At 38.1% G+C, this 24,641-nt stretch overlaps 1 protein-coding gene and 7 pseudogenes across 8 annotated transcripts; 5 read left to right on the forward strand and 3 right to left on the reverse strand.

The window, feature by feature from the left end:
• Positions 1 to 283: 283 nt before the first annotated feature.
• Positions 284 to 1,859, forward strand: MYB93 (myb domain protein 93). Its single transcript, NM_103190.2, has 3 exons — positions 284 to 454; positions 572 to 701; positions 783 to 1,859. Exons 1-3 carry the CDS (start codon positions 322 to 324, stop codon positions 1,615 to 1,617), a joined length of 1,098 nt encoding a protein of 365 aa, NP_174726.1. The 5' UTR covers positions 284 to 321; the 3' UTR covers positions 1,618 to 1,859.
• A 515-nt stretch (positions 1,860 to 2,374) lies between these two features.
• On the forward strand, positions 2,375 to 2,649 carry AT1G34680 (annotated as a pseudogene). Its single transcript has one exon.
• A 1,734-nt stretch (positions 2,650 to 4,383) lies between these two features.
• AT1G34690 lies at positions 4,384 to 4,764 on the forward strand (annotated as a pseudogene). The gene has a single exon.
• Positions 4,765 to 5,402: 638 nt separating this feature from the next.
• AT1G34700 lies at positions 5,403 to 8,375 on the forward strand (annotated as a pseudogene; the record flags this gene model as incomplete). The annotated part of the gene is made up of 1 exon: positions 5,403 to 8,375.
• Positions 8,376 to 8,923: 548 nt separating this feature from the next.
• Positions 8,924 to 9,872, forward strand: AT1G34710 (annotated as a pseudogene; the record flags this gene model as incomplete). The annotated part of the gene is made up of 4 exons: positions 8,924 to 9,061; positions 9,151 to 9,418; positions 9,500 to 9,584; positions 9,656 to 9,872.
• A 678-nt stretch (positions 9,873 to 10,550) lies between these two features.
• On the reverse strand, positions 10,551 to 11,081 carry AT1G34720 (annotated as a pseudogene; the record flags this gene model as incomplete). The annotated part of the gene is made up of 1 exon: positions 10,551 to 11,081.
• Positions 11,082 to 12,079: 998 nt separating this feature from the next.
• On the reverse strand, positions 12,080 to 12,571 carry AT1G34730 (annotated as a pseudogene; the record flags this gene model as incomplete). Its single annotated transcript has 1 exon — positions 12,080 to 12,571.
• Positions 12,572 to 13,417: 846 nt separating this feature from the next.
• On the reverse strand, positions 13,418 to 19,383 carry AT1G34740 (annotated as a pseudogene; the record flags this gene model as incomplete). Its single annotated transcript has 16 exons — positions 13,418 to 14,154; positions 14,499 to 15,138; positions 15,244 to 15,328; positions 15,415 to 15,683; positions 15,750 to 15,851; positions 15,947 to 16,006; positions 16,089 to 16,178; positions 16,300 to 16,389; positions 16,462 to 16,587; positions 16,686 to 16,850; positions 16,937 to 17,062; positions 17,264 to 17,733; positions 17,822 to 18,014; positions 18,096 to 18,447; positions 18,502 to 19,024; positions 19,260 to 19,383.
• Positions 19,384 to 24,641: the final 5,258 nt, after the last annotated feature.

Genomic DNA, 24,641 nt, shown 5'->3' on the forward strand with positions numbered 1-24,641 from the left:
CAAATGTATGAGATATACGTCAGTTCATGGTACGTATTGGCTTCGTCGCTAGCTAGAAGTAGATTTTACCGTATCAAAAGAAACGGTGACATAGATTTTGTCTAAGAAATTAGTTAATAAAAATACCCAAAAAAAAAAAAAAACATTAGTCAAACATATTACATTAAAGAAAGCCAAGTGTTAGGGACGAAGAATTATCACTATTATATATAAAGTTATGATCAAACTTCCACGAAACTGTATATATATAAATACCAAGTCCTAACCTCAAGCTTTGGTAGTCTTACAAGAGAGATAATAAGACAACCTAATCAGAGAGAGATGGGGAGGTCGCCTTGTTGCGACGAGAATGGTCTAAAGAAAGGGCCATGGACTCCTGAAGAAGATCAAAAGCTTATTGATTACATTCATAAACATGGTCATGGAAGCTGGAGAGCTCTCCCCAAGCTCGCAGGTTTTTTCCTTTCCCTAGTCTCTTAACTCAATCCATGATCATTTTATATAAACTTGTATACGTATATATGGATTATTTGAATTGTATAGTTTTGAAACTTCTTGTTTTTCTTTTCAGATTTGAATAGGTGTGGAAAGAGTTGTAGACTGAGGTGGACAAATTATTTGAGACCAGACATCAAAAGAGGAAAGTTTTCAGCCGAAGAAGAGCAAACAATCCTCCATCTCCACTCCATTCTCGGGAATAAGTAAGTGACTAAACATATATTCATTTTTTTTTTGTTATAAAACTTTGAATGACTAATACTTTTTTTTTTTATCATGTATAGATGGTCAGCTATTGCGACGCATTTGCAAGGTCGTACAGATAATGAGATAAAAAACTTTTGGAACACACATCTAAAGAAGAAATTGATCCAGATGGGGATCGATCCTGTGACTCATCAGCCAAGAACCGACCTCTTCGCAAGTTTACCTCAGCTCATAGCCTTGGCAAATCTAAAAGACCTAATCGAACAAACATCACAATTCTCATCCATGCAAGGCGAAGCAGCCCAACTAGCCAATCTACAATATCTCCAACGTATGTTTAATTCTTCGGCTTCATTAACCAACAACAACGGCAACAATTTTAGCCCGAGTAGTATTCTCGATATCGATCAGCACCATGCCATGAACCTCTTAAACTCCATGGTCTCTTGGAACAAAGATCAAAACCCCGCTTTTGATCCGGTTCTTGAACTCGAGGCTAACGATCAAAATCAAGATTTATTTCCACTAGGGTTTATCATTGATCAACCCACCCAACCACTCCAACAACAAAAATACCATTTAAACAATAGTCCTAGTGAGCTACCATCGCAAGGTGACCCACTTCTTGATCATGTCCCTTTCAGTCTCCAAACACCTTTGAATAGTGAGGATCACTTTATAGATAATTTGGTCAAACATCCAACTGATCATGAGCATGAACATGATGACAATCCATCTTCATGGGTTCTCCCTTCTCTTATAGACAATAACCCTAAAACTGTCACGTCTTCTCTTCCACACAACAATCCGGCGGATGCAAGTAGCAGCTCAAGCTATGGAGGTTGTGAAGCTGCGTCGTTTTATTGGCCTGACATTTGCTTCGACGAAAGCCTCATGAACGTTATATCTTAGTTACTCTTGGTTTAGTGTTTTTTTTTTAGATCTCTGTTATTTTATACAAGTTTTTTATTTGGTGTTGGTGTTTTGTAAGTAGAAAAGGTGCGAATGTGTGATCCGTTTATCCCTTTATGTAATTAAACAGGAGATCTCTGTGATCCGTTAGTCTTTTGTTTATTTTTTATCTTTACCTTGTTTTGTATTGTTGAGATGTTATTGCATTGTTACTAAAGTTTACAGAACTAAATCACCTTGTTAGCTTAGATTAAGCATTTGTGTGTATTATTAATGAGTTGATTAATTGCAAATTGTGGTTCGACACTAAGTAATTGAGTAAAAGTACTCCATTTAAAAAGAGCGTTTTTTGGTGAGATTTTGGTATTCAAAATTTATTGGATTTGTTTGTATGGAAATAACTTTTAATGATAACTAACAAATATGGTTTTGTCATTAACTTCAGGATATATCGCAAAACATTCCAGAAGCATTGATTGATAAAAATTCGCGAATATCGTTTGGATCAAATATATGTGTTAATCGGGACCTAAATCCCATGACTTACGAAGATCCGTGCGTTTTACCGAATGACTATCGATTTAGATCCGACCAGTAACCCATGATCCGTGTGTCAATTGACAGCAATTTTTTATTTTACCCTTCCATGAAATCTTTTGATTACTCTTTAAATGCAAAAATCATAATGACATCCTATATAATATTCAACCTTTTATAAGGTTATTTATTTTTTAGTGATTCCCAATTAATAGTATAGTTTCATTCGATATTTCCCCTTTAGAAGACAAATAAGCACATTTTAATTACGTTTTAGATGTACTAGTACCTTACCCCATCCATCTAGAAATCTTGGTTCAAACCTTATATTACCGGGTAAAAAATGCCTCTCTTTGCAACTAGAAGAATTTTTCTATTTTAAAATAATCAATATGAATCCAAGATTTTTCTTGTTCTTATATAATTTTCATGTGTATGAATACTAATCCATCCATTTTTTTTCTTTCTATGCAAGCATTTATAATCGGCTTTTTTTTTTGTGCAAACATAGTTGTATTCATTCAGACCCAAAAAAAGGGGTTAAAGATTACAAGCCCTTCCACTTTAAAGTGGGACATAATGAACGTACAGAGGAACAAGCTGACATGGAAGCTAAACCAAACAAAAAAGTAAACAACAAGCTGTGGCGATAGAGTCATGAAAACTCGGAGACAAAGGCTAAAAAGCAATATGCCACAAGCGAGTTCATGGTGTGTCAAAGGCACGTCTGCGAATGATTCGAGGAGATTACAAGTAGTCACTATCGATATATCATGTGACAATGACGTTGAAAAGGATTCTTTTACCTCAACGGTTGCCGGCACGAACCGTGACGAGGTAGTTAGAAGTCTTGGATGGTTACTCACCTTGCAAGTGGGAAACCATGTAAAGTTCGAAAAGAGAGTTCTCTCCATATCGAAGGAGTGTAGTGAAAGTTTCGCCAAAGAGGAGCATTGCTGTACCATCAGATTCTTATACCACAAGTGTATACAATTGTTTTGAAAACAAGAACAGATAGGTATCGAGAGGAAGCTTTTAAATGAAGCTTGGGCTCCTTGGTAAAGATGGGTACTAAAGGTAGTGTTACCTTGGGATCATAGAAGGTAGAAGCCGGCATGTCGCGATTAGTATATTTCGTCCGATAGTAATGGTCCCATCCCACATGAGAAGAGACTAGAGCAGTTGAATTGCTATCCTTCGTATTAAAGAGTTCTTCGGACCAAAGCCGAGATGAGCTTGCAAATAGGATTCGAGACAATTGAACACAATATGTAACTAGAATTAACAATTCAAGGCTAGATTGATGTCCCAAGTCAAGCAGCACAATGAATCGAGAAATCCAGTCAAATAATTGAGTACATTTAGAGAAAAATTCAGACCTTTGCGAAGCTGGAGAGATTGATCGACCACAAGCGTAAGAGAGAGCTTTCTCTGGATAAACAGCAGGGCCTAAGTTTTGTTGATGAGAATATGGGCCAAGCCCATTAAATATCATCTTTAGAGAGGTTAGGGTTTCAGTAAGCCCAACTGCAACTCCACTCAAAATGAAATTAGGCCTAAGCATTGCTAATGGGCCACAACAGAGGATCAGGCCCGTTCGCTGTAACCCTAGTTTCCTTTTGCAGGTTTGAGAGATGGACGTTGGTAGGCGGGTGCGCTGCAACGAAAGATGTCGGAGATGGGCTCATCGTCGCCGGAAAGGAAATCAGCTTCATGGTTATAAGATCCTCAGAAACAAGAGCAAAGAGGATAAAAAGAAGGGTCTCAAATTTAAACATGTAGAAGCTTTCAACCCATAAGAAGGTTGCGCCGTGCACCATCGCCGACTCCCCTGAACGTGGTGCATATGACAGTCCAAGAGTAGAATCTCTTGCCATCAACGAAATCCAGAGGAGGTAAGCTCTTACATAGTTCTAGTTTGATCCAGATCGGAAGAATTGTGGCAGATATGGTTGTATTTGCTTCGTCGGAATGGGTGTGGATAGAGGGAGGGAAAAGAAAGGAGTCGCCGACCCTCTCCTTCGTCCTTTGTCACTATCGGTTAAGTCATTTTGGAAGCTTGCTGGGAGAACACAATTTTGAAAAGAAAGACACATGGGCCCGAAAAAGAGTAAAACTGAAAACAGAATGCTAAAGACGTGAGTAAGAAAGGACAAATCCCGACGCCAACGAGCCGAAGCTTCACCGGCGTCGGAAAGCAAGGTTAGGTTAGGTTCCTCGATATTAGAGCTTGAGAGCGTTTAGAGTTTCTAAAAATAACTTATGATCGACATCTTATGAAGTCCTTTTTGAAATATTTTTAATATATGAAAAATACAACATTTTTCAAAGGGTTTGTTAATTTATTTTTGGGCGATCCTAGTGTTGCTCAATGATCCTTTAATTCATTATGTTAGATATCACGGAAGATGTATTCTGGAAACAAAGGATACGCCGCTTCAGATGAATAAATGAAAATATTACTTTGTTAATGTATTGCAATGTTATTTTTTCGTATGGTTTCAACCACAAAGGTCAATATAATCAAGGGTAAATTGCAGGCCACACCCGTTGACCATGTTTTATTTCCATAGATTGTCAAAGTCAAATGTGGTTTTTACCATTTGTCTTTTCGCCTGCAAAATGACGCTTCTGCCCTTGCGCTTCTCTCTTAGCAACTGTTGAAATGTACGGTTTAGTTTAGCAGGTTTAGTTACGTACACTGTTCCGGTTCAGTTGAAGATTTTTTGTTCACGTTGACGCGATTCGGTTCCGTTACAAGTGAGATTATTACGAAGTGATATCAACATTTAATGCCCCCAAAAAGTTTAGATGTGACTATTGTCACAATTAATGCAAAATCATCATTACATCAAATAATATTAAAAAATTATTAATAATAATTAAAAAAAAATTTGTTGAGATAAAGAAGATGAATCCAGGAACAAAGAATTATTGCGAACGTACATTGCTGCTGAAGAAGTGTTGATCTTGTTTTTGTACCAAGTTTGGAGCATTGCTCGTGTAAGTAATGAAGTTCTTTTAAGAAGTTTTTTTTTATGTCATATTAGGATCTTGATTGTGTTCGAACTCCATTTTTTTATCAGAATATTTGCAAAATCTATATTTGTTTGTTTAAAATAGTCAAATGATAATTGGTATTTAGGTTTATAAATGTGTAGTATCGACATTCCATTTGTTTTTTATATGTATAGTATTTTTCAGTTGCATTTAATGTGTGTCTCCTGAATTTATGATGCAGGTGGGTTATGGATATTCCCGTATTTACCATGGTCGGTGAGTGGAAATGCAAAGAAGGAGAATGGAAATTTGAACCTGAGGAAGGCATCTTTGGTCGTTGTGTACGCGTTCAGGAAACCATGACGTACACGGACTTTGTCCGTACACTCCGAGAGGCTTTCAGTTTGAAGTCCACCGAGATCAATCCCATAATTAGCTACTGGATGCCGGGTGAAATGTCAGTGCTGATAGATACTAAACGCCCTCCTGTATACATTGACAGTCAGATGGGTCTCGAGACGTTTTTTTTGGTTCGTGGTGGGTATCTTTCTCTCAACTTGTTCGTCTCTTTCAATAATACAGTGAAGGCGTTCGGGAATACTGTCTCTAGGTCTCATGGTGAAGTTTCTGAAAGTGACCGTGTGTTTGATAGTGCTACAAATGTTGATGAAAATAATGAGGATGCAGAGGAGCAAGCCGATGTTGAAGACGATACAACAGAAGAGGATGAATTGGAGGAGGGCAACGAAGATGATGATGGGTGTGATGATTATCTTGGTGTGGATGGATCTATTGGGGGAAGTACCCTGTATCCTACCACAGACGGTAGTGAAGGTATTGGCGAAGAATACGATTACAACAAGTGGAACGATGTAATAGTAGAAGAATATGTACAAGGAAATCTTGAGGAAGACGTCAGTCTCACTCAACAGACTGCTCAACATCCAGGGAAATTCAGTCGTTTATTGGAAACGTGTACGTACACGGGTGTTAGTGTACCTGGCGGAGATACAGGGGAATTCAGTCGTCTCTTGGAAACGTGTACGTACACTGATCTTAGTGTACCTGGCGAAGAAACAATCTCTCCATTGGGTTACGGTACACGCTGCGAAGGGCAAAGGGATTCCAATCTTATTTGTATAGACGAAGTCACCGGGGATGAAGTGATCGAAGGTATTGGAGCTTCCTCAACTGGGACACAAAATGATAATGGGGTAGTTACCGCAGCTGAGGCTTACCAAGTGTATAATGAATTTCCTAAGTTACATGGTGGCGAGTTGGCGTATCTCGGTAACGATGCTGCTCCTGTGTTCGATGACTTCCTCAATTTTCGAGCTGATGAGACACAGGTTGAAATCAGCACCACAGGCGAAACTTTGTTTGTTGGAAGTGTTTTTAAGAATAGAAAAATCCTGCAACAAACAATGTCTCTTCAAGCGATAAAGCAATGCTTTTGCTTCAAGCAACCTAAGTCATGTCCTAAAACATTGAAGATGGTGTGCGTTGATGAGACTTGTCCATGGCAATTGACTGCTCGCGTCGTGAAGGATTCAGAAAGTTTCAAAATCACTTCGTATGCTACGACACATACGTGTAACATCGACTCTCGGAAGAACTACAATAAACATGCTAATTATAAGCTCCTCGGAGAAGTTGTGAGGAGCAGATACAGTTCTACGCAGGGTGGGCCGCGAGCTGTCGACTTACCACAGCTGCTCCTAAATGATCTGAATGTGCGTATTTCATATTCTACCGCTTGGAGAGCAAAAGAGGTTGCAGTGGAAAATGTACGGGGGGATGAGATAGCAAATTACAGGTTTTTGCCGACCTATCTGTATCTTCTCCAATTAGCTAATCCGGGTACAATAACACACCTACACTATACACCAGAAGATGATGGTAAGCAGCGCTTCAAGTATGTCTTTGTCTCTCTTGGCGCTTCTATCAAATGTCTGATATATATGAGGAAGGTAGTTGTGGTAGATGGAACGCAGCTAGTCGGACCTTACAAAGGATGTCTCCTTATTGCATGTGCCCAAGATGGGAACTTCCAAATATTCCCAATAGCTTTTGGTGTTGTTGATGGTGAGACCGATGCTTCTTGGGCATGGTTTTTTGAAAAGTTAGCTGAGATTATTCCAGACAGTGACGATTTAATGATTGTCTCGGACAGACATTCATCTATATACAAAGGCCTAAGTGTTGTTTACCCGAGAGCGCATCATGGAGCATGTGCTGTTCACCTTGAGCGAAACCTCTCCACCTATTATGGTAAGTTTGGTGTGTCTGCTTTATTTTTCAGCGCTGCCAAAGCTTATAGGGTCAAGGATTTCGAGAAATATTTTGAACTGTTAAGGGAAAAGAGTGCTAAATGCGGAAAATACCTAGAGGACATAGGATTTGAGCATTGGACAAGAGCTCACTGTAGAGGAGAACGCTACAATATCATGTCTAGCAACAACTTTGAGTCCATGAATCATGTGTTAACAAAAGCGAAAACTTATCCGATTGTTTACATGATCGAGTTCATTCGGGATGTCCTAATGCGATGGTTCGCATCGAGGAGGAAGAAAGTTGCTAGGTGCAAATCTTCTGTGACACCTGAGGTTGATGAGAGATTTCTACATGAGTTGCCTGCGTCAGGTAAATACGTTGTGAAGATGTCTGGACCGTGGAGCTATCAAGTGACAAGTAAATCCGGGGAGCATTTTCATGTCGTTCTGGACCAGTGTACGTGTACGTGTCTTAGGTACACCAAGTTAAGAATCCCATGTGAACACGCTCTAGCAGCTGCAATCGAGCATGGAATTGATCCGAAGTCTTGTGTCGGATGGTGGTATGGCCTTCAAACGTTTTCTGATTCTTTCCAAGAATCAATTCTACCTATCGCGGATCCGAAAGATGTTGTCATCCCACAACATATAGTGGATTTGATACTCATTCCTCCATACAGTAGACGGCCACCAAGAAGACCACTGTCCAAAAGGATCCCATCTAGAGGTGAAAACCGGGTATGTACTAACATCGTTCATTCATCTACTTGTATTTTGAGTATTACCATGCGGAGATTTGTAACTTTGTGTCTTTGTCACTTCAGAAAAAGAGACAGAAAAGACTTTTACCAAATCAGTGCTCACGCTGTCGACAAGCAGGTCATAACAAGAAGACGTGCAAAAATCCAATCTAGTTCCGGTGACAAGTTTCTGAGCCGGCCAATATAGTGTACGCTTCTGTGTTTTCTCGGTGTACGTAAGTTTATATATAATCCACCTGTAACTATGTACGTTGTGTACGTACGTTTAAACTCTACGTTCGTATAACTATGAACGTTTTTGTCTGTGTACGTGTTAAAGTTCATGTAATAAGGGTACACAGAGGTGGTTGCTCAATATTTTGAGTAATTTGAAATAAGTTTTTTGAAAATCTAACTTATTCCCCCTCTTAAATGAACGGAGTTGGAGACATGGTTGGGTATATTGTGGTTGTGTTGGTATTTAATGGAAAGGACGTAATTGTTGCTGTTTATTGTCAAATCAACGTTATGATTACCCTATATGACGGTTACCAGGCTATTACCAAAAATTTGAATCAAGTGTAGTTGTAACCGTATTAATAACTGTAGCCGTTCCAGATTTCCTCTATTTAAGTCTCCTCCCTTCCTTAATTTTATCCACAATCCTCATTCTAAACCCATTTCTTGTGCCGGCAGTTATATCATTCACAAAAAAAAATTTAGTCTTTCGAATCGCTTGTTCTTGCTATCCGTGAGATGGAGGGGTTTCATACGGTTTCAGAATTGTGTCCTCTGATCACTAGGTGGCGAATTTATGTCTTTGTCGTGAGAGTCTTCAAGAAGGTTATATCGCCCAACGTCTTCGAACTCGGCCTTATCCTGGCAGATTACGAGGTTATTTCCGTTAAATCATTATGTGTTTTTCTCGTTCATTCGCTTAACTTATATATTAAACTCTCTACTATCATGTTCTGTATGTAAAGAATAACCGTATTGAGGCCACCGTTGATCGTCGCCTTGCTCCATTTTACGAAGACCGATTCGTTGAAAATGAGTGGAAGACGATCACCTCTTTCTTGGTCCGTAAGTCAACTGACTTAGTCAGAGCAACAAAGCATGAATACGGCATACTGTTTATGGATCGGACCGTCGTCGTTCATGCCCCACCGAGATCACCACCAGTTCCAGATTTCGATTTCACTCCCTTCGACTACATTTTGGATAAATCTGCTTACAAGAACGTTTTAGTCGGTGAGGAGGAATAACTCTAACGCTTCATTTATTACATTTTTGAAAATGTTTGTTTATTATCTTTGTTTCTCCATCATCTAGATGTCATTGGAGCGTTGGTTGATGTTGGCGCATTGACTACAGACTATTACGGTCTCAAACTGAGTTTCAAGTTAAAAGATAGATAGTAAGTGTTCTTTTCATTTGTTTTATTTACAATGTCACTCTAAACGCTAACAGTCCTTATTTCTAACGTAGCAATGAAGTCTTGGAGTGCGAAGCCCGCAATCAACAGGCGGAGTACTTGGATGGTTACTTTCAGAGTTTGGGTAAGGGAAATTTTGTTGTCGCACTCAGCTTTTGGCGTCTAACCGAACTGTCTAACCCGAAGCTTGAGAGCCATGGTGCTATTTCAAAGGTGGTTGCCAATCCGGACAGAGCAGAAGTTGCGGATATCTCGATGGTGGTTTTTTAGCTAGAGGGAATGAACCATTATTCTCCGTTTTAATATAATATAACACTACATTTCAATTAAGTTTTCTTTCCCAGTTGTTGTTGTTGTTTCCATAAGAACCAAACTACATTTCAGTCGTTGTTGTTTCTTGTTTCCGTTTAAATTTTAATCTAATTTGTTGTTTTATGTACGTGCCTTGTTTTATTGTTCAAATCCTCTCGCAATGTACGTATAGTTTCTGGTGTACGGTATCGTGTACGTATATTAGTTTTGGTGCCTTCAACATCAAAAACTGTTAGATTTATACTTATGTTGTGTATGCAATTTCCCAATGTACTATATAGTGTACGTACACGAAGACATCTAGTAATACTTAAAGTGGTAATTCATTCAAAAGCCAGAAACATAAAAAAGGACAGGCGGTTTATATAAAGGGAAATTCATAAGATAAGATAAATAAACTGGAACGATTCAAAAAATATAATTTTTTAAACGAAGCATACACATGTGTTGCAAAATATGTGTGCATCCGTCATACCAAAAGACTCGAGAGTAGAGCCGAGTAGAGTAGCTTAGACCTTAGCAGCTTTGCTTCTAGTAGAATATAGCCATCTCCCTGGCGTACCAGTAGAAAAAACAAACCCTGCAGCTATGATGGAACGTGCATTGCCCTACGCAACTCGGCGGTTGGACAAACCTCTAAGACCTTTCCCAGCGGCGAGCATTTTCAGTGTGAAGCTGGCTGATGTGATACATCACCATCTCTGCAACCGCGTGGCCAGCTTCAAGGGTGGATGTCATTTCCCAGAACTTTTCGCTGATAGGGAGGAAATCCAAGTGATTCCCGGTACACGTAAGGAACAAACCGGTTGCGAAGCAAGCAAAGGGATTAGATAAAGCGACCGTTGTCATGACTGAAAGGCCCTGAGCTACTGTCACGAAGTTGCTCGCTTGGCGAACACCTTCAAGGTAAACCGCCGGGATGGATCCACGTTCTACAAGCAGCTCGAAGTATGGCCGGAAGGGAGACCCCGGTTGGAGTAACGACGACCACGTCATGAATTCATCGATTGCAAGGGTGTTGATGTCACAACTGTAGACTAAGTTCCTTAGCGTCTCTATGGGAGTCTGGCTGACGGGGAGGTAGTTGACAAGTATGCTTATGGGGTTTGGCAATTGGATTCCTAGGTACAACTCGGTTGGAGGGGTTAGCGGAGGTAGGAAAGGCATTGTTTTTCAAACGAGGAGGTTTAGACGGATTCGTGTATTCAACTAAGTGTGTTTGTCATGAGTTTTAAAGAGGAGAATAACCATCAATGTAAGTGGGTGGGTGACGTGGATGTATATTTAGTGCATCATATTAGTAACTTTTAATTTAAACAAATTCCTGTGTACCACTCATAATCGCGCCGTGTACGTCTACAAAATACTCATTACGTTCTCTGACAGAAGGTTGAGTTGACGTCTGTTTGTATGGCATATAAGTGGAACAATATGGCTTCATGTATAGTGCTATATTAGGGGTTAACGCATTTACTAACAATCTTTTCAAATAAACATTAACTTACTTATTTTATCTGCCAAATCAATTGAGTACATTGCTCGGTAACCGTGTACGTCTAATAGAGATATTAATGAGAGTGTGATGGAGGTCACTTCTAGAGTGTATTTGACAGCGAGTAATTAATATGGAGCGAAATCTTCTATATATGGGTTATACGACGTCAAATCAAATTTCCTTTTGTCTTCATTTACAAACTATATCGTCGCTCACTATGTAATCTTTATAGTTGGAATTAAACTATGCCACGTGTACATTATCATATATCGTGTACGTAGATATTTTATTATTTTATTATTTTAATGATGTCTCATATTAGAGTACTTTGAGCTAGTATGTTTGAATCAATTACAAAGTGGTAATTTAATTAAAAACAAACTTCCATTACTGATAATCAACGTAAAAAGCTCACATATTGTTGCATGGAAAACTTATAAATATGACAGGATCGTGGCGAATGTGAGCTCTACAGGATCTGGCTAATCCGTTTAGCACACAACCAGATGTAACATTGGTTGCAAAGATTATTGAAGAGTCTCGATCTAATGTAACACACCTCCGCGCATTCAGGAGTGCTTACGTCAACACATTCCGGGAACGAAAAACTGTTAGCGTATGTGTATTTTAAAGTATTACCATATTTCTTTATATCTTCTAGCACCTCCTCTCAAATGTCACGTGCGTCCTCCGATTCCAAAGCATAATGGTTGCTTCCGAAGAGCCGAAGGTAGACACCACCCATGTGAGCATTACCAGCACATATGTAAAGAATTGCGCATGCAAGGGTTGCAGCGGCGTTCCTTGGGGCGATTCGCTCTAAGTGTAGGATAGCTCCCTGGATGTCAGACTCATGTGTAACGAGACGCAGTCCTTCATGGTAAATAGCCGTGGGGTTACCAGCTTGTAAGCACCATTTGAAGAAGGGTCTATAGCGACCTTCGGAGTTGATGTCATTTGGATCGTGGCCTGCCGCGTAGAAGTCATCGGGATCGTCGCACATGCTGAAAATGTTTGCATTTTTGAGGACATCCGGACGGTAGACAATGTCTCTTCCACGAGGACCAGATTTCAACATAGGTCCGAGGTACCACCAACATTTGTCAGCCATTTTCTTGGCTATCTTCGCAAGCAAATCGTCAGGAATATTTGGGTTTGTCATATTTAGGAGTAAGGTGTTTCGAGAAAATGAAATTTGAACACTTAAATAAGCATCATTGAAGATATGGTTGGGTAAGTTATGGTTGTATTTATTGCAAAGGTATTAAGTGATGATGTGTATTCATATTGTCAAATCAAAGTAATAGTATTCCATATATAATTTGTTATCGTTGTTATGAGCAACCTCTTTTTAATAACAGCTTAAACCTAGACGTGTACGTTTTACTGACGGTTTCAGTGTACGTCCACATTTACATTTCTACATTTACTCAACAAACAGTGTACGTTGTAGTGTATGTTTTAGTGAACGTCCACATTTACATTTCTACATTTGCCCAACAAACAGTGTACGTTGTCGTGTACGTTTTAGTGTACGTCCATATTTACATTTCTACATTTACTCAACAAACAGTGAACGATGTAGTGTATTATTAGTGTACGTCCATTCATAAATATCACCATTTATGAGACAAACCAAAGACCTCATATGTTTGCATGTGTTATTTTTTAGTGTACGTTAGAGTTGATATCTCATGCTAGTGAACGTCCATATCTAGTTTTCCGAGACAAAGAAAAAACCTCTAAGTATTATTTGGTAGATGCACGTGTACGGAGTTGTGGACGCTTAGATTTTAATATCCAAATTTACATTTACTGCAGTGTCTAAATATCATATGTGAATTTGGCTGAAAAATATTCAACTTGAGAAACATAACACACCTTGCAAATTTCTTAAGCAATAATATAATTTCAACATAAACATAAACAACATAGTAGAAGGCTTATCATAATTTGAAACATGACATAGCGGATAACATAAACAAACATATAAAGTAGAATGGAATAACTATAGCATTTGACTAACACGCCTGGCACACGACCAGAGGTAACAGCGGTTGCAAACGTTTTGGAAAGCTCCTGATACCATGTAACAATATAAGGCGCAAGGAGGCATACTAATTCCATGGCTGGTAGGATAAGAGAACGTAGGACCATATGTATTGCTGTATGGAGGGTCAAACTTCTTTATTTCCTCGATGAACTCATCACCCAAAACTCGAGTGGCAACCGAGTCCAATGGATAATGGTTGCGGGTGAAGAGCTGTAGAAACAAGCCGCCCATATAATCATACCCAGCACATATGAATACAATGGCGCATGCAAGTGTTGCATTTGCTCGTACTGGAGCATGACGCTGTAAGAGCCTGATGGCTCCATTGATGTTTTGTTCATGCGTTAGAACACGAATACATTCGTAATACACGGCCGTGGGATTATTAGCTGCAAAACACCTTAAGAAAAATGTTCGATGTCGGCCTTCATCAGCGGATCCAGAGGGATTGTGGCCCCCTCCAGCTTGGAAGTCATCGGGCGAGTCACACAAGGTGAGAATATTAGCATCTTTGAGGACATCCGGACGGTAGACAATGTCTCTTCCACGAGTGCCGGCTCGTACCAATGGACCAAGGTCAGACCAGCATTGGTCAGCCAGGTTCTTAGCTATCTTCGAGAGTAAATCGTCGGGAAGAGTCGGGTTAACCATGTTTGAAATGAGATAGTCAGAGGTCGTCAGTAATTTCTTCACTTTAATAACCACTACTGTGAATTTGGTTGGGGCAATTACGGTTGAAATGAATGTCATACTTGTGTTGGTAAGCGTTGGCTGTCAAATCAATTTATCACTTGAGTTATGTTATAAAGTTAATATGCAGTGTACGAGACATATAGATATGTACGTACACATTTACATTATGTAATTATAAGTGAACGATGTGTACGACAATATAATAGAGGACAATAAATTAACTTCTGACAATCTCCAAATTAAATGTAGTTGCAATCATATATATAAGTCAGGTTTGTTCATAATAATTGGTTGCAAAGAACCAGAATATTGTTCTTGGACGATTAAACCAAGTGCACAGTACCGGCCTCCCGCTTGCCGTGCTCGTAGATGTCAACGGAGTATTTCTGACGGTAGAAGACCATATCTGCTTCTCGAATGGTTGTCAGATCCGAAAAAGGGTGTCCAAACGCAAGCAACTCCAGGAACTTCCTCGTGTATGGCCCGCAATTTCCTGTAGTTGGGTTTTGAGCAACGGTAGGACAACGCACATACTCAAAAGGTTCAACTGAGTACGGAGAAATCAATACATCCTGGCACATCGCTCTGACTAAGTACGGCATCATTTCGCAAATAGGAGTCATTCTCGCCTTCACAGCCGACTCCCGCGTGTGCGATATTAAAGCGTCATACACAGTTATTAGCCGTTCATTAAGGTTGATTCCCAAAGCAACCCAATGTTCACTCTTCCAGTTCATCGGAGCAAACACAACATCGACATCCTTCATCCACTTCATATTGGGTTCACGGTTTATGTGAACTCCATTAGCAATGTCGGACAGTAATTTACCCCATTTGAACCCGTTCTTATTAATACACTTCTTGAAGTCGCCCACCCGCTTGGTAAGAAGATGCGTCAGCATCATGTCCAATACAATACATCTGTTTGCTATCATCTGTTCCCCGTTCTTGTGCCACATCAACATTGCCATCATTTCTAAATGCTGAAATGTTCAAAAAATATATCAGTGTACATACACTTCCACGAAAAATTTAATCATCTATGTACAATTTATAACAAGGAATGTACGTATATAAATGCAACGTACCGTACTTTCGACCCATTCACCAGGTGTTAGAAGGTTCGCAAAAAAGTCGTTGGGCACTTTTGGAAACCCGAAAAGAGTGTGAATCCTGTAAAATCCAGAAAAATATTTGATAACAACCTTAAAAATGATGATTGAGATATTAAATAATCCATTTTACTATAATGTACTTACACAGAGGGTCCTTTAATGATATTGCTGAATTCCTCTACTTTTGAAGGGTCAACCATGTCCAGGGGGTTGTATGAGACATTTCCAGCCCTGATAACAACCTCTATCTGTTGAGCTGGTACATCGGGCACCAATACTGTTTTTGCCTTAAAACCATGAGGATGGGCATCATCCTGTTCATAGACAAGTTGTTTCTTCACTTTCTTTGGGACCTTTGGGGACGATTTTTTTTCTTCTTTTGCTTCGACAGCAGCAGCATTGTCTGATTCATCCTGTTAACAAATATGATTGTCAACAACAGTTTCATACGTTTTTCTATGTTTAAAATAGGTACATACATTATTTTTAGGAATATCGGTCTTGTCTGCTTCATCTGACCCTGGGTTAGGATCCTCAGTTTCTACAGACCCCTCGACAATACACGGCTCTTCCATGACTACCTGTGCAAGTTAACGTACACAAGTATATATAATGTACACATATAATCCTATGTATGCTATTCCGAAAATAGGAATTGAAACACACAAATTATTACCTCCAAATCAGTGGCTGCAGCTAAATCACCAACGGCTTTGGTATCCAACTCCCGTATGACCTGCATAATATAAATTTTATACATTTGAACAGTAAATAGTACATTTTATTTGTTGCAAGAGTAAGCTTACATTGTTAACTACTTGAAATGGTGACGGGGGATCACTGTGGGTCTTCTCAGGTATTTCAACTTCCATCACTGTCACTAATTTGGATTCTCCTGCCGCCTCAACCTGTAGAATTTAGCATCGGAAAGAAACTTTTTAGTAATGTATGCTTTTTAGTAATGTATGAAACAATATATATGTACACAGAACATAGTGACAAAAATGTACGTACACTTGTGGCAGGTACGTGAGCTGTGTCTCCATCAGAAGGCTCATAAGTTTCTTCTGACTTGCTGCCATTAGCTTCAGTCGATGCACTGGCATCTCTTGCTTCATCCTGAAACAAAAATAATTTGCAAAGTCTTATGGGCGTACACATATGGAAAAAGAACAAGTGACTAACACATACCTGTGCAGATGTTGAAGGTAAACCTGATGGATTGTCTACCATCTCTATGTCAGCATCAGCTATTTCATCGGCCCCTGTATGGGTACCAACTAAGCCAGGTTCAGCAACATCCTTTGGTCCATTATCCTGAAACATAGGCTACCATAGAGTTAAGCGTTAGATAAGTGAAGAAATTAATGTAATAGTTATGCATATAGTCATGGAAATCTGTATATAACGATTACCAGAAGATCTACCTCTGAAACTCTTGCAGACACATTAGATGGAACTTCTTCCATCTCGGTGTCAACAGTAGCTTCTTCCACAGGCCTCTCTTCCTGTGTTACAAAGACAGTCCCAGACATTGAACCTAAGAAGACAGTCTTACCAACAACAACATTTCCTCTATCCTGAAACATAGTTTAACTAACTTCTTAAGCGAATATGTACGTACACCATTTAAACAGATTGTTAAGAGTATTAGTAGACGACATACCAGATGGGATTGTGTGGATCCAGCATAAGGAACTATTAAAAATCCAGTGTCTAATATCTCTTCTTCAGCGGCAGAAGAATTCAATCCATCATTTGTAGTAAAATCACTTTCATTATTAGCGCCATCCTGTATCGAACCAGACAGTACAGTTATACATATGTGTTATAAAATATTTAGCAATATACGTACATGACTTACCTATTCATCAATGAATCCTTGCATATCTTCCTTATTGGAATCAGGTTCCTCAATAGTGTTAACAGCAAAAGAAACATTTTTCTTCGGCTTTGAAGGTTTTCTTCTTCCGCCGAAAGCAGTGGTATGTACTCCAGGGACATCCAAATCTTCCTCTTTGGAATTACAGCCAACAGAAAGTGCAGGAGTGTCCACATCATGAGAAACACGAGTCAGCCTTGAAGACTTTCTCGTTCCAGTGCTTCCTTTTGTAGACATCCTTCTCGATGGCTTCTTCGCAGTAACCGGTGCCTTATCCATAGAAGTAGGTGGTTCCCGCGAATCATGGGAAGGTATGGTTTGTTCTGGCCTTTTGCCTTTTGGATCAAGGGCAGCACGTATCTGGTCACGGACAAAGTCTTTCATATCTTCATGCATTTGATACATTTGGTCTTCCAGCTCCTTCAAAGACCTCCTCATTTCAACAATAAACCTCTCAGGCACAGGCTCTCCAAAACAATCCTCAGCAGTCTCTTCTTTATCACAGTCCATTTCAGATTTCTGTTTTTTCATAGCAGGTTCTTTAGGGCTCGGGCCCGGTGCATTTCGTTTCCTCTTAACATCTACAATAGACCAGTTGCTGCTATTAATTGGTTTTCTTCTAGGTGCAATACCAAAAAAATTTGTAAAAACATTTATACTTATACTTACCTGTCTCTTCTAGTTGTGGTGGGCGCGACTGCTTTGGTACTCTAGCATAGCCTCCAACCCATTCATCCTCCTGCCACTGGTGCCCATCTATCAACAGTGCCTCAATGTAATCAACCCTTGGATCATCAACTTCATCATCCCATGAAAGAGATGGAGGACAAACATTATCAGCTGGTTTCACAATATAGTTGACCTCAACCTACACAAATAAGTATGTTAACCATAGATAATGTACATTTACTTATTATGTACGTACATACACAATTTAACACACCTCATCAGCAGCCTCACACTCCAAAATGCGACATGTCCGGATTGCTCGCAGAGAGGCAAGACGATGGATAGACCTCTCAGCAAATGTCCTGTTAGGTACATCATCAGGTCCTAGCTTAGCAATTGATGGGATTGTTTTGAAAGCTAAAAGCTGAAGAGCTAATGGGAAACCATGGAGTGCATAAGACCCTACAAGTATACCCCTTATTAGTTTCTGAGCATCGTAAGGAGTTTGGAAATTTGCTATCCTCCCCAAAGTACGGGTAAAGGACACCCTTCCCCATGGGTATTTGCAGAAAAACTCCAGGTTCTTAGTCATCTCGACAGTCTTCGAAGTAGGCATGTTGGGGTTACTGTGGGCCGCTACCACACCGTCAACCAAAATAATAAGAGATAGTGCCAGTTACTTCCACCCCTCCATGCTTTCCTCCTCCTGCAGCCAGCTCACCAAATCAGCAATTGTTGGAACCGTGTCCCCAAACCTCTCACCAAACAGAGTCTTCCAAACACTCTCACACTCAGGTTTCACACTGATAACATCATCAACGTCTTTCTTCTTGGGATACTTCCCACATTCTAGCCCAGTTAAGATACTAAATTCTCTTAGTCCAAATCTGATTGGATGACCGCCGAATACAATCCACATCTCATTCACCTTCTTTGTCACTAACTGACGGCATATTAGTCCAAGGACAAGCTTAGCATTGAAAGATGCCTTGTTTTTGGGTATTTTAAAAAGTTTCCCAAATGGAGAATCGAGAAGAAACTGCATCTCTGGTTTCCCCTTTAGTACTTTTGCTAGGTCAGAAATGTACTCCGGTTTAGAGTACGCGTTCATCTTCGTCTCGGAAGGGTACCGGTCTAGAGCAAAGAGTCTTGGTGGTAACTCTTCAACTGTAAGATCTTCAGTCGGAGCAACACTTGGACTACCTGCAATTAAAAGTCATATACTGTTGAGCAAACAGAAGTAGTGTACGTACACAGACATTTTCCAGATTATAACTCAAAATCATATTTTTGGCGGAAACAGAGATTTCCAATTCTACTTCTCAATTTTTCATCCTAAAGATATGCTAAATTCCGACAAATTCTAACACTTTAATCAAACAAGCTTTACAATTCTGATACACCCAAAGACAACAAACGGTAAATTAGAGATTCTAACCCAGTTCCTCCGTTACCTTTGTCGCAGAGCGTTTTCTCCGTGGGGAAACTCTTAATACACGCTTCTCCTTCCCTGGACCATGCTGCTTCCTCGGGACTTCGTCGTTAGCTTTATTCCCAGCCATAGCTAAAGATGCTATCTCGCCGGAGGTTCAAATTTCGCCGGAAAAAACAGTAACTTTCTCTTGGTTTCGCCGGGAAAAACAGTAACTTTCTCTTGGCTTCGCCGGGAAAAACAGTAACTTTCACTTCACCGGATGTGGGAGTTCAGTGGCACAATTCAACTACCCAACAATTCGAAGTTATGTCGAATTTTGAAGCAATGGATACTGAATTTCGTTTCGCTTTCTGATTCTCTCTCAATCTCTCCGTTATTCTCTTTTTCGTTTTCTCGGTTTCTTCGTTTCAGTTTTTTTTTTTTTGTCTTTTTCAAAACTGAACCGCATCAACTAAACCGAAACCAACTGCTGTAGGGTTGTTTTGGCACCATAACATATAACATACTAATAATTGTTTTGATTACTTAGAGTGACAACATGAAGAATGAAGGAAAGACTTATACAAAACACACAAATATTTAGAAATTTCATCATTTTGTGTGATGCACTTATATTTAACCTTAGGACTCACTCTTCTCCGTTACTTCTTCTTATAGCTGTTTGTCATGTTCCTCGTTCTACCCTCATACCTCAATTTCTTCTTCTTCCTCGCAGACCTAGTTTCCTAACAAAACGGTCTCAATAGTTCAAGGCTTCTTGATACGATCGATGGTATCATATCATTGTGTTATAGGAACCCGAGACGAGACAAATTAATCTGGCTTTGGTTTACCTTCGGTGCGGTGGTGCCACATGTTTATTATAGCTTTTTTTCATACATTTTTTCTGGGTTATTTATTTATCCAACAATATACTATATCTCCACAATAATACAAAACATCTATTGTTAATATATGAAATAACAATTAGTGCGCTCAAAAACTCATTATTAAAATAATTAGATCAAATTTTGTTTATATTTATTTTTTTATTTTTGCTTATGTTTTTCTAAATTTTTGCATTTTCTTCTCTTATATTTTGAGTTTTTTTTTTTGTTATTCGAGAAAGTTAAATATCTATATATGCAATTAAACCAACCACTCACATTAAAGGTAATACTAGAGAAAAGTTCGGCGGCTAATTTTCAAATATCTAAATCTTTTATGAAACAAAAATTATCAATCTTGTTATTTTCGGTATTTTAGAACGAATTAGAAAAAAAAACATGAAAAAAACTTGAAAAAAAAAACTACCCTATTTTAAGTTTTCATTTGAAAATATATTGTTCTCCATTTTTAATAAAAACATTATTTTTAATATTGAAAATGACAGTTTTATCCAGATTTAAAACAAAAGTTATTTTCTTAATAAATTAAAACAGAATTCAAAATTTAGAAAAAGTTAAAATATAATAAATACAAAATATTAGTATAAATTTCAAAAAGAAAATTTGGTTGTCGATGTATTCAAAATATACGAAATATGTTTTAGTTATTAATAATTTTTCAACTATTTGTTTTGAGGATAAACAGAGTTTATTTATCTTGTATAGCTTCGGGGTTTTGATATTGGAAGTGATAATTGGGAAACATCCGAGAGATTTGGTTTCGAGTTTATCATCGTCTCCCGAAGAAACTCTGTCACTGAGAAGCATTTCCGATGAACGTGTATTAGTTTCACAGGGAAAAAATAGAGAGAAGCTCACAAAAATGGTGGAAATTGCTTTATCGTATTAACAAGCAGATCCGGAAACTCGGCCAACTATGTTGTCAATCTTCACTACATTTTCTTAAAATGTTTCTTTCAATTTTTCTAAGGAGGCCAAATTATAGGTCCATTCTATGATAATTTTGTTAAAGATTTAGTTAAAAACAAAAAACAATACATTAAAAAAATTATAGGTCCATTCTAAATTTCATTTTTGTGTTACTAATTTTTTTTTAATATTTAGAAGAAAAAAAAAAAATGGTGCCCTCTAATTATTGAAGGGAATGTTCCACTATGAGGCACTTTTAGAGAATGTTTTTCCATTTGAGGCACTTTATAGGGAATAGACACTTTTTCTACTAATTCTTTTTTTCTTAGACTTTTTTACCCTCAATTTAATATTTATGTTTTTAATTCTCAATTTCTCTTATTCTTCTTCTATGATCCTTACCCAAAATAAATAAAAAGAATATTACATTCTAGGACACTTTTAAAAAACTATGTACGGATTTAGACACTTTAAAATGATAAAGCACTTTGTCAAACTAAATTGTCCAATTTACCCTTTTTAACTGCAAACTCATTCTCTTTGTCATATCTTCTCAGCGCTTCTCCATCGATTTTATTTTTCTATTTCCAAAACCAAAATCAAATCTTTTACGAAAAATCAAAGTTCAAAAACGAGGGCTTTATCTTCTAATCTCCGACATATTTGCTTTGACTCCTTGCTATGATTGTTTTTAAAAAGCTAATCAAGACATGATGGCGTAGTTGGTAGTAGCGGTGGCGGAGGGAGCTTTATGCCTTATTCGTCGTTTTGTTTGGTGCCTCTCTGCTCCTAATGACTCTGGTATCTCTGATCTACAAAATTAGAAAGTTCTTAATCTTATTCCACATCAGATCTGTAAATTTGAAAGTATTGTTTCTGATTGTTTGATTTCCTGAGATTAATCACTTCTAATTCAAAGTCAAGATGAAGAAAGAAACGAGAGGTTGAGACATGATGAAAATCAAAGTAACTTTTGTGAGTTTATGACGTTATACAATCGATGTATATTTGTTGAATTTCTATTGAATAAAAATCAGTAATTTTTGGGAATTGACATATCCTTCTGTCTTCTACCTATTACAAATAATTAGTATAGACGGGTGTATCCAAGTGAACTAATGGTCTTCATTGAGAGTGTAATACAAATAAGATCTTCGTTAATTTTTTTTATAAAAGCTATGTAACTGACATTGTCCTACTGATGGGATTGTTTATACACAAGTGAATAAATGGTCAAAGAAAAATGGACAATGTACTTTGGATTGGCGTTTATTGGTCATGTATAGACTTGTTTATTGGTATAAAACTACCCAAGAAAATTGTAATTGATCCCTACAACTATATGGTCAACATAGAATGGTCGCTAGTGGATGGCTACTTGTAAAGGGTTAGAATATAAACACAAAGCATCGTAATGGACATAGTTTTTGAAATTGGTGGTTATTACTTATGCTTTCTGTAGAAATTGTGTATTTGTGATTCTACAACGGTGTAGACATGGTTGTATGGACGTGGGGTGATGGATATGAATTATTGTACATTTGACAGGGAGAGTCGTTATATATTTTAGTAAACAGGACATATTAGGTATCATAAGTTTCAACTAAGTATCTGATTACAAACTTGCTTTTTGGTTAATTAACAGAAAATGAAAGAAATACACAAGAGGAACATAATCACTTAAGATGATTGTAGTTTTACAAATAAATTCGTGTAGAATTTTGATTATATGAGTCTTGAATGAATAAGAGCAGACTTATACATTAACTTTCGTGTAGAATGTATATGCTTAGTAAACAAGATTCCGTATGAACACATTTGAAATGGACACATTATTATAGATCAGATAAGAATAACAAATGCAGAGAAAAGAATACGTGAAAGAAAACATGTTAATAAGATTTTGGGTTTTAGTTGGTATGGTTTTGCCTTTATATGAAAGCATGTTTGATGGGTCTCGTTCTTTTATGTAAGTAATGTATTGTTATTGTGGATATTGTGTTGAAAAAGAAAAAGACGCATGATTTGTTTTGACTAAGTTGTGATTCTTGCATCACCATGACACTCTTTTTCATTCGATAGAAAATTGATGAAAGCTCTACACATGAATCATTTGTGTTCAAGTGTTTGTCATGTTTCACCATTACTCCACATGTTAAAGTCTAATTGGACAAGTTATAATGGATATAAACTATCATTAACTAATTGGGTTTTGAGTGTTGCTATTTGAAAGCAATGTCTACATATTGTTCTTGGGGCTTGAAGACCTATAGGATTATTAGTTTATACATAATGAAATCGTGTTGGATGCTTTGATAGTTTGTTTCCATGAAAACTTGTCCAACAAGATGTGACCATGTGGAAATGATTTATTCTCATGTGCGAAGTAAAGTGCTCTTAGCTTAGAGGTTCAACGAAACATCAATTTATCAAGCTAGAATCAAATGGTACCAAACAAGCTGATCATATGGATATGAAATTCAATACTGGAATTTGCCAATCTGGTGCTCCATGGAATAGAACAGAGTAACGAGGACCTCGCATCTCGGTAACCCCGTAATATCGAGGTTACTCCTAACAATTTTTGTTCTCACGGAATCTCTTCCATGTACGCTGCCATTTCTTCTTCTTTTTCGGGAGAGAGTTCAAATTCTCAGGTGGAATTTCAAAATCCAAATTAAGTAAGTCGAGAAACGTCCCACGTTACGTTATCACCGCCTCTCTCGTCGCCTTCTTGCAACAGATCTGAAACAAAGGAGAGTAACGAAAGAGGAACTTTCGATCTGCAACCGATCTCATCGTCTTCACAAACACAATTTCGCTAATATGAATCAAATATTTACACAATCTAACAAAACTCTAAATTCTATTCGTAGAATTGAAGAATCGTCGCAAAACCTGGATCGATTGGTTGTAAGATTGAGGGAACAAATCTTCTTCTTCTTTCATCTCTAGATGTTACTGTCTGCTACACTCAAGCTTCCATCGTTAGTCACAAGCGCTGCCGCTCCGAAACCAATCGAATAAGCCTAATCGTTACTTAAATCTAGAGAGGCTTCTCCGTAAAGGAAAATACAAAAGCTACACGATTTTGAGAAAGTCTCTCATGTCTGATTTTGCAAAGAAAGACTGAAAGATGAAGAAAGAGATAGATAGAGAAAGAAAAGAAGGAGAAGAGTCGATGAAGATAAAAGAAGTAGACGATGAAGAAGAAAAAGAAGAAAAAAAAAGGTACAAATAGAGAAAGAATATATATTATGCTTTTTTGAGTAATTAAATTATATATATAATCTGATAATAGCTACAACTTCCATCCAACGACCCACTCATCATATACCAACTTTCAAACGCTAAAGTATTCTCGTTTTTATTTCTAGGGGCAAATTTGTCATAAATTCAATGAAAAAGTGCTTCATCCCTGCAAAGTGCCTCAAATAGAAAAAAATTCTTTAAAAGTGCCTAAACGTGTAACATTCCCATAAATAAAATCTCTCTCTCTCTCTCTCTCTCTCTCTCTCTCTCTCTCTCTCTCTCTCTCTCTCTCTCTCTAATGATTTGTAGCGCCTCTCTCTTTCCACGTCTCCATAAC

Source organism: Arabidopsis thaliana, assembly GCF_000001735.4.
Source record: "Arabidopsis thaliana chromosome 1 sequence".
Taxonomy (NCBI): Eukaryota; Viridiplantae; Streptophyta; class Magnoliopsida; order Brassicales; family Brassicaceae; genus Arabidopsis; species Arabidopsis thaliana.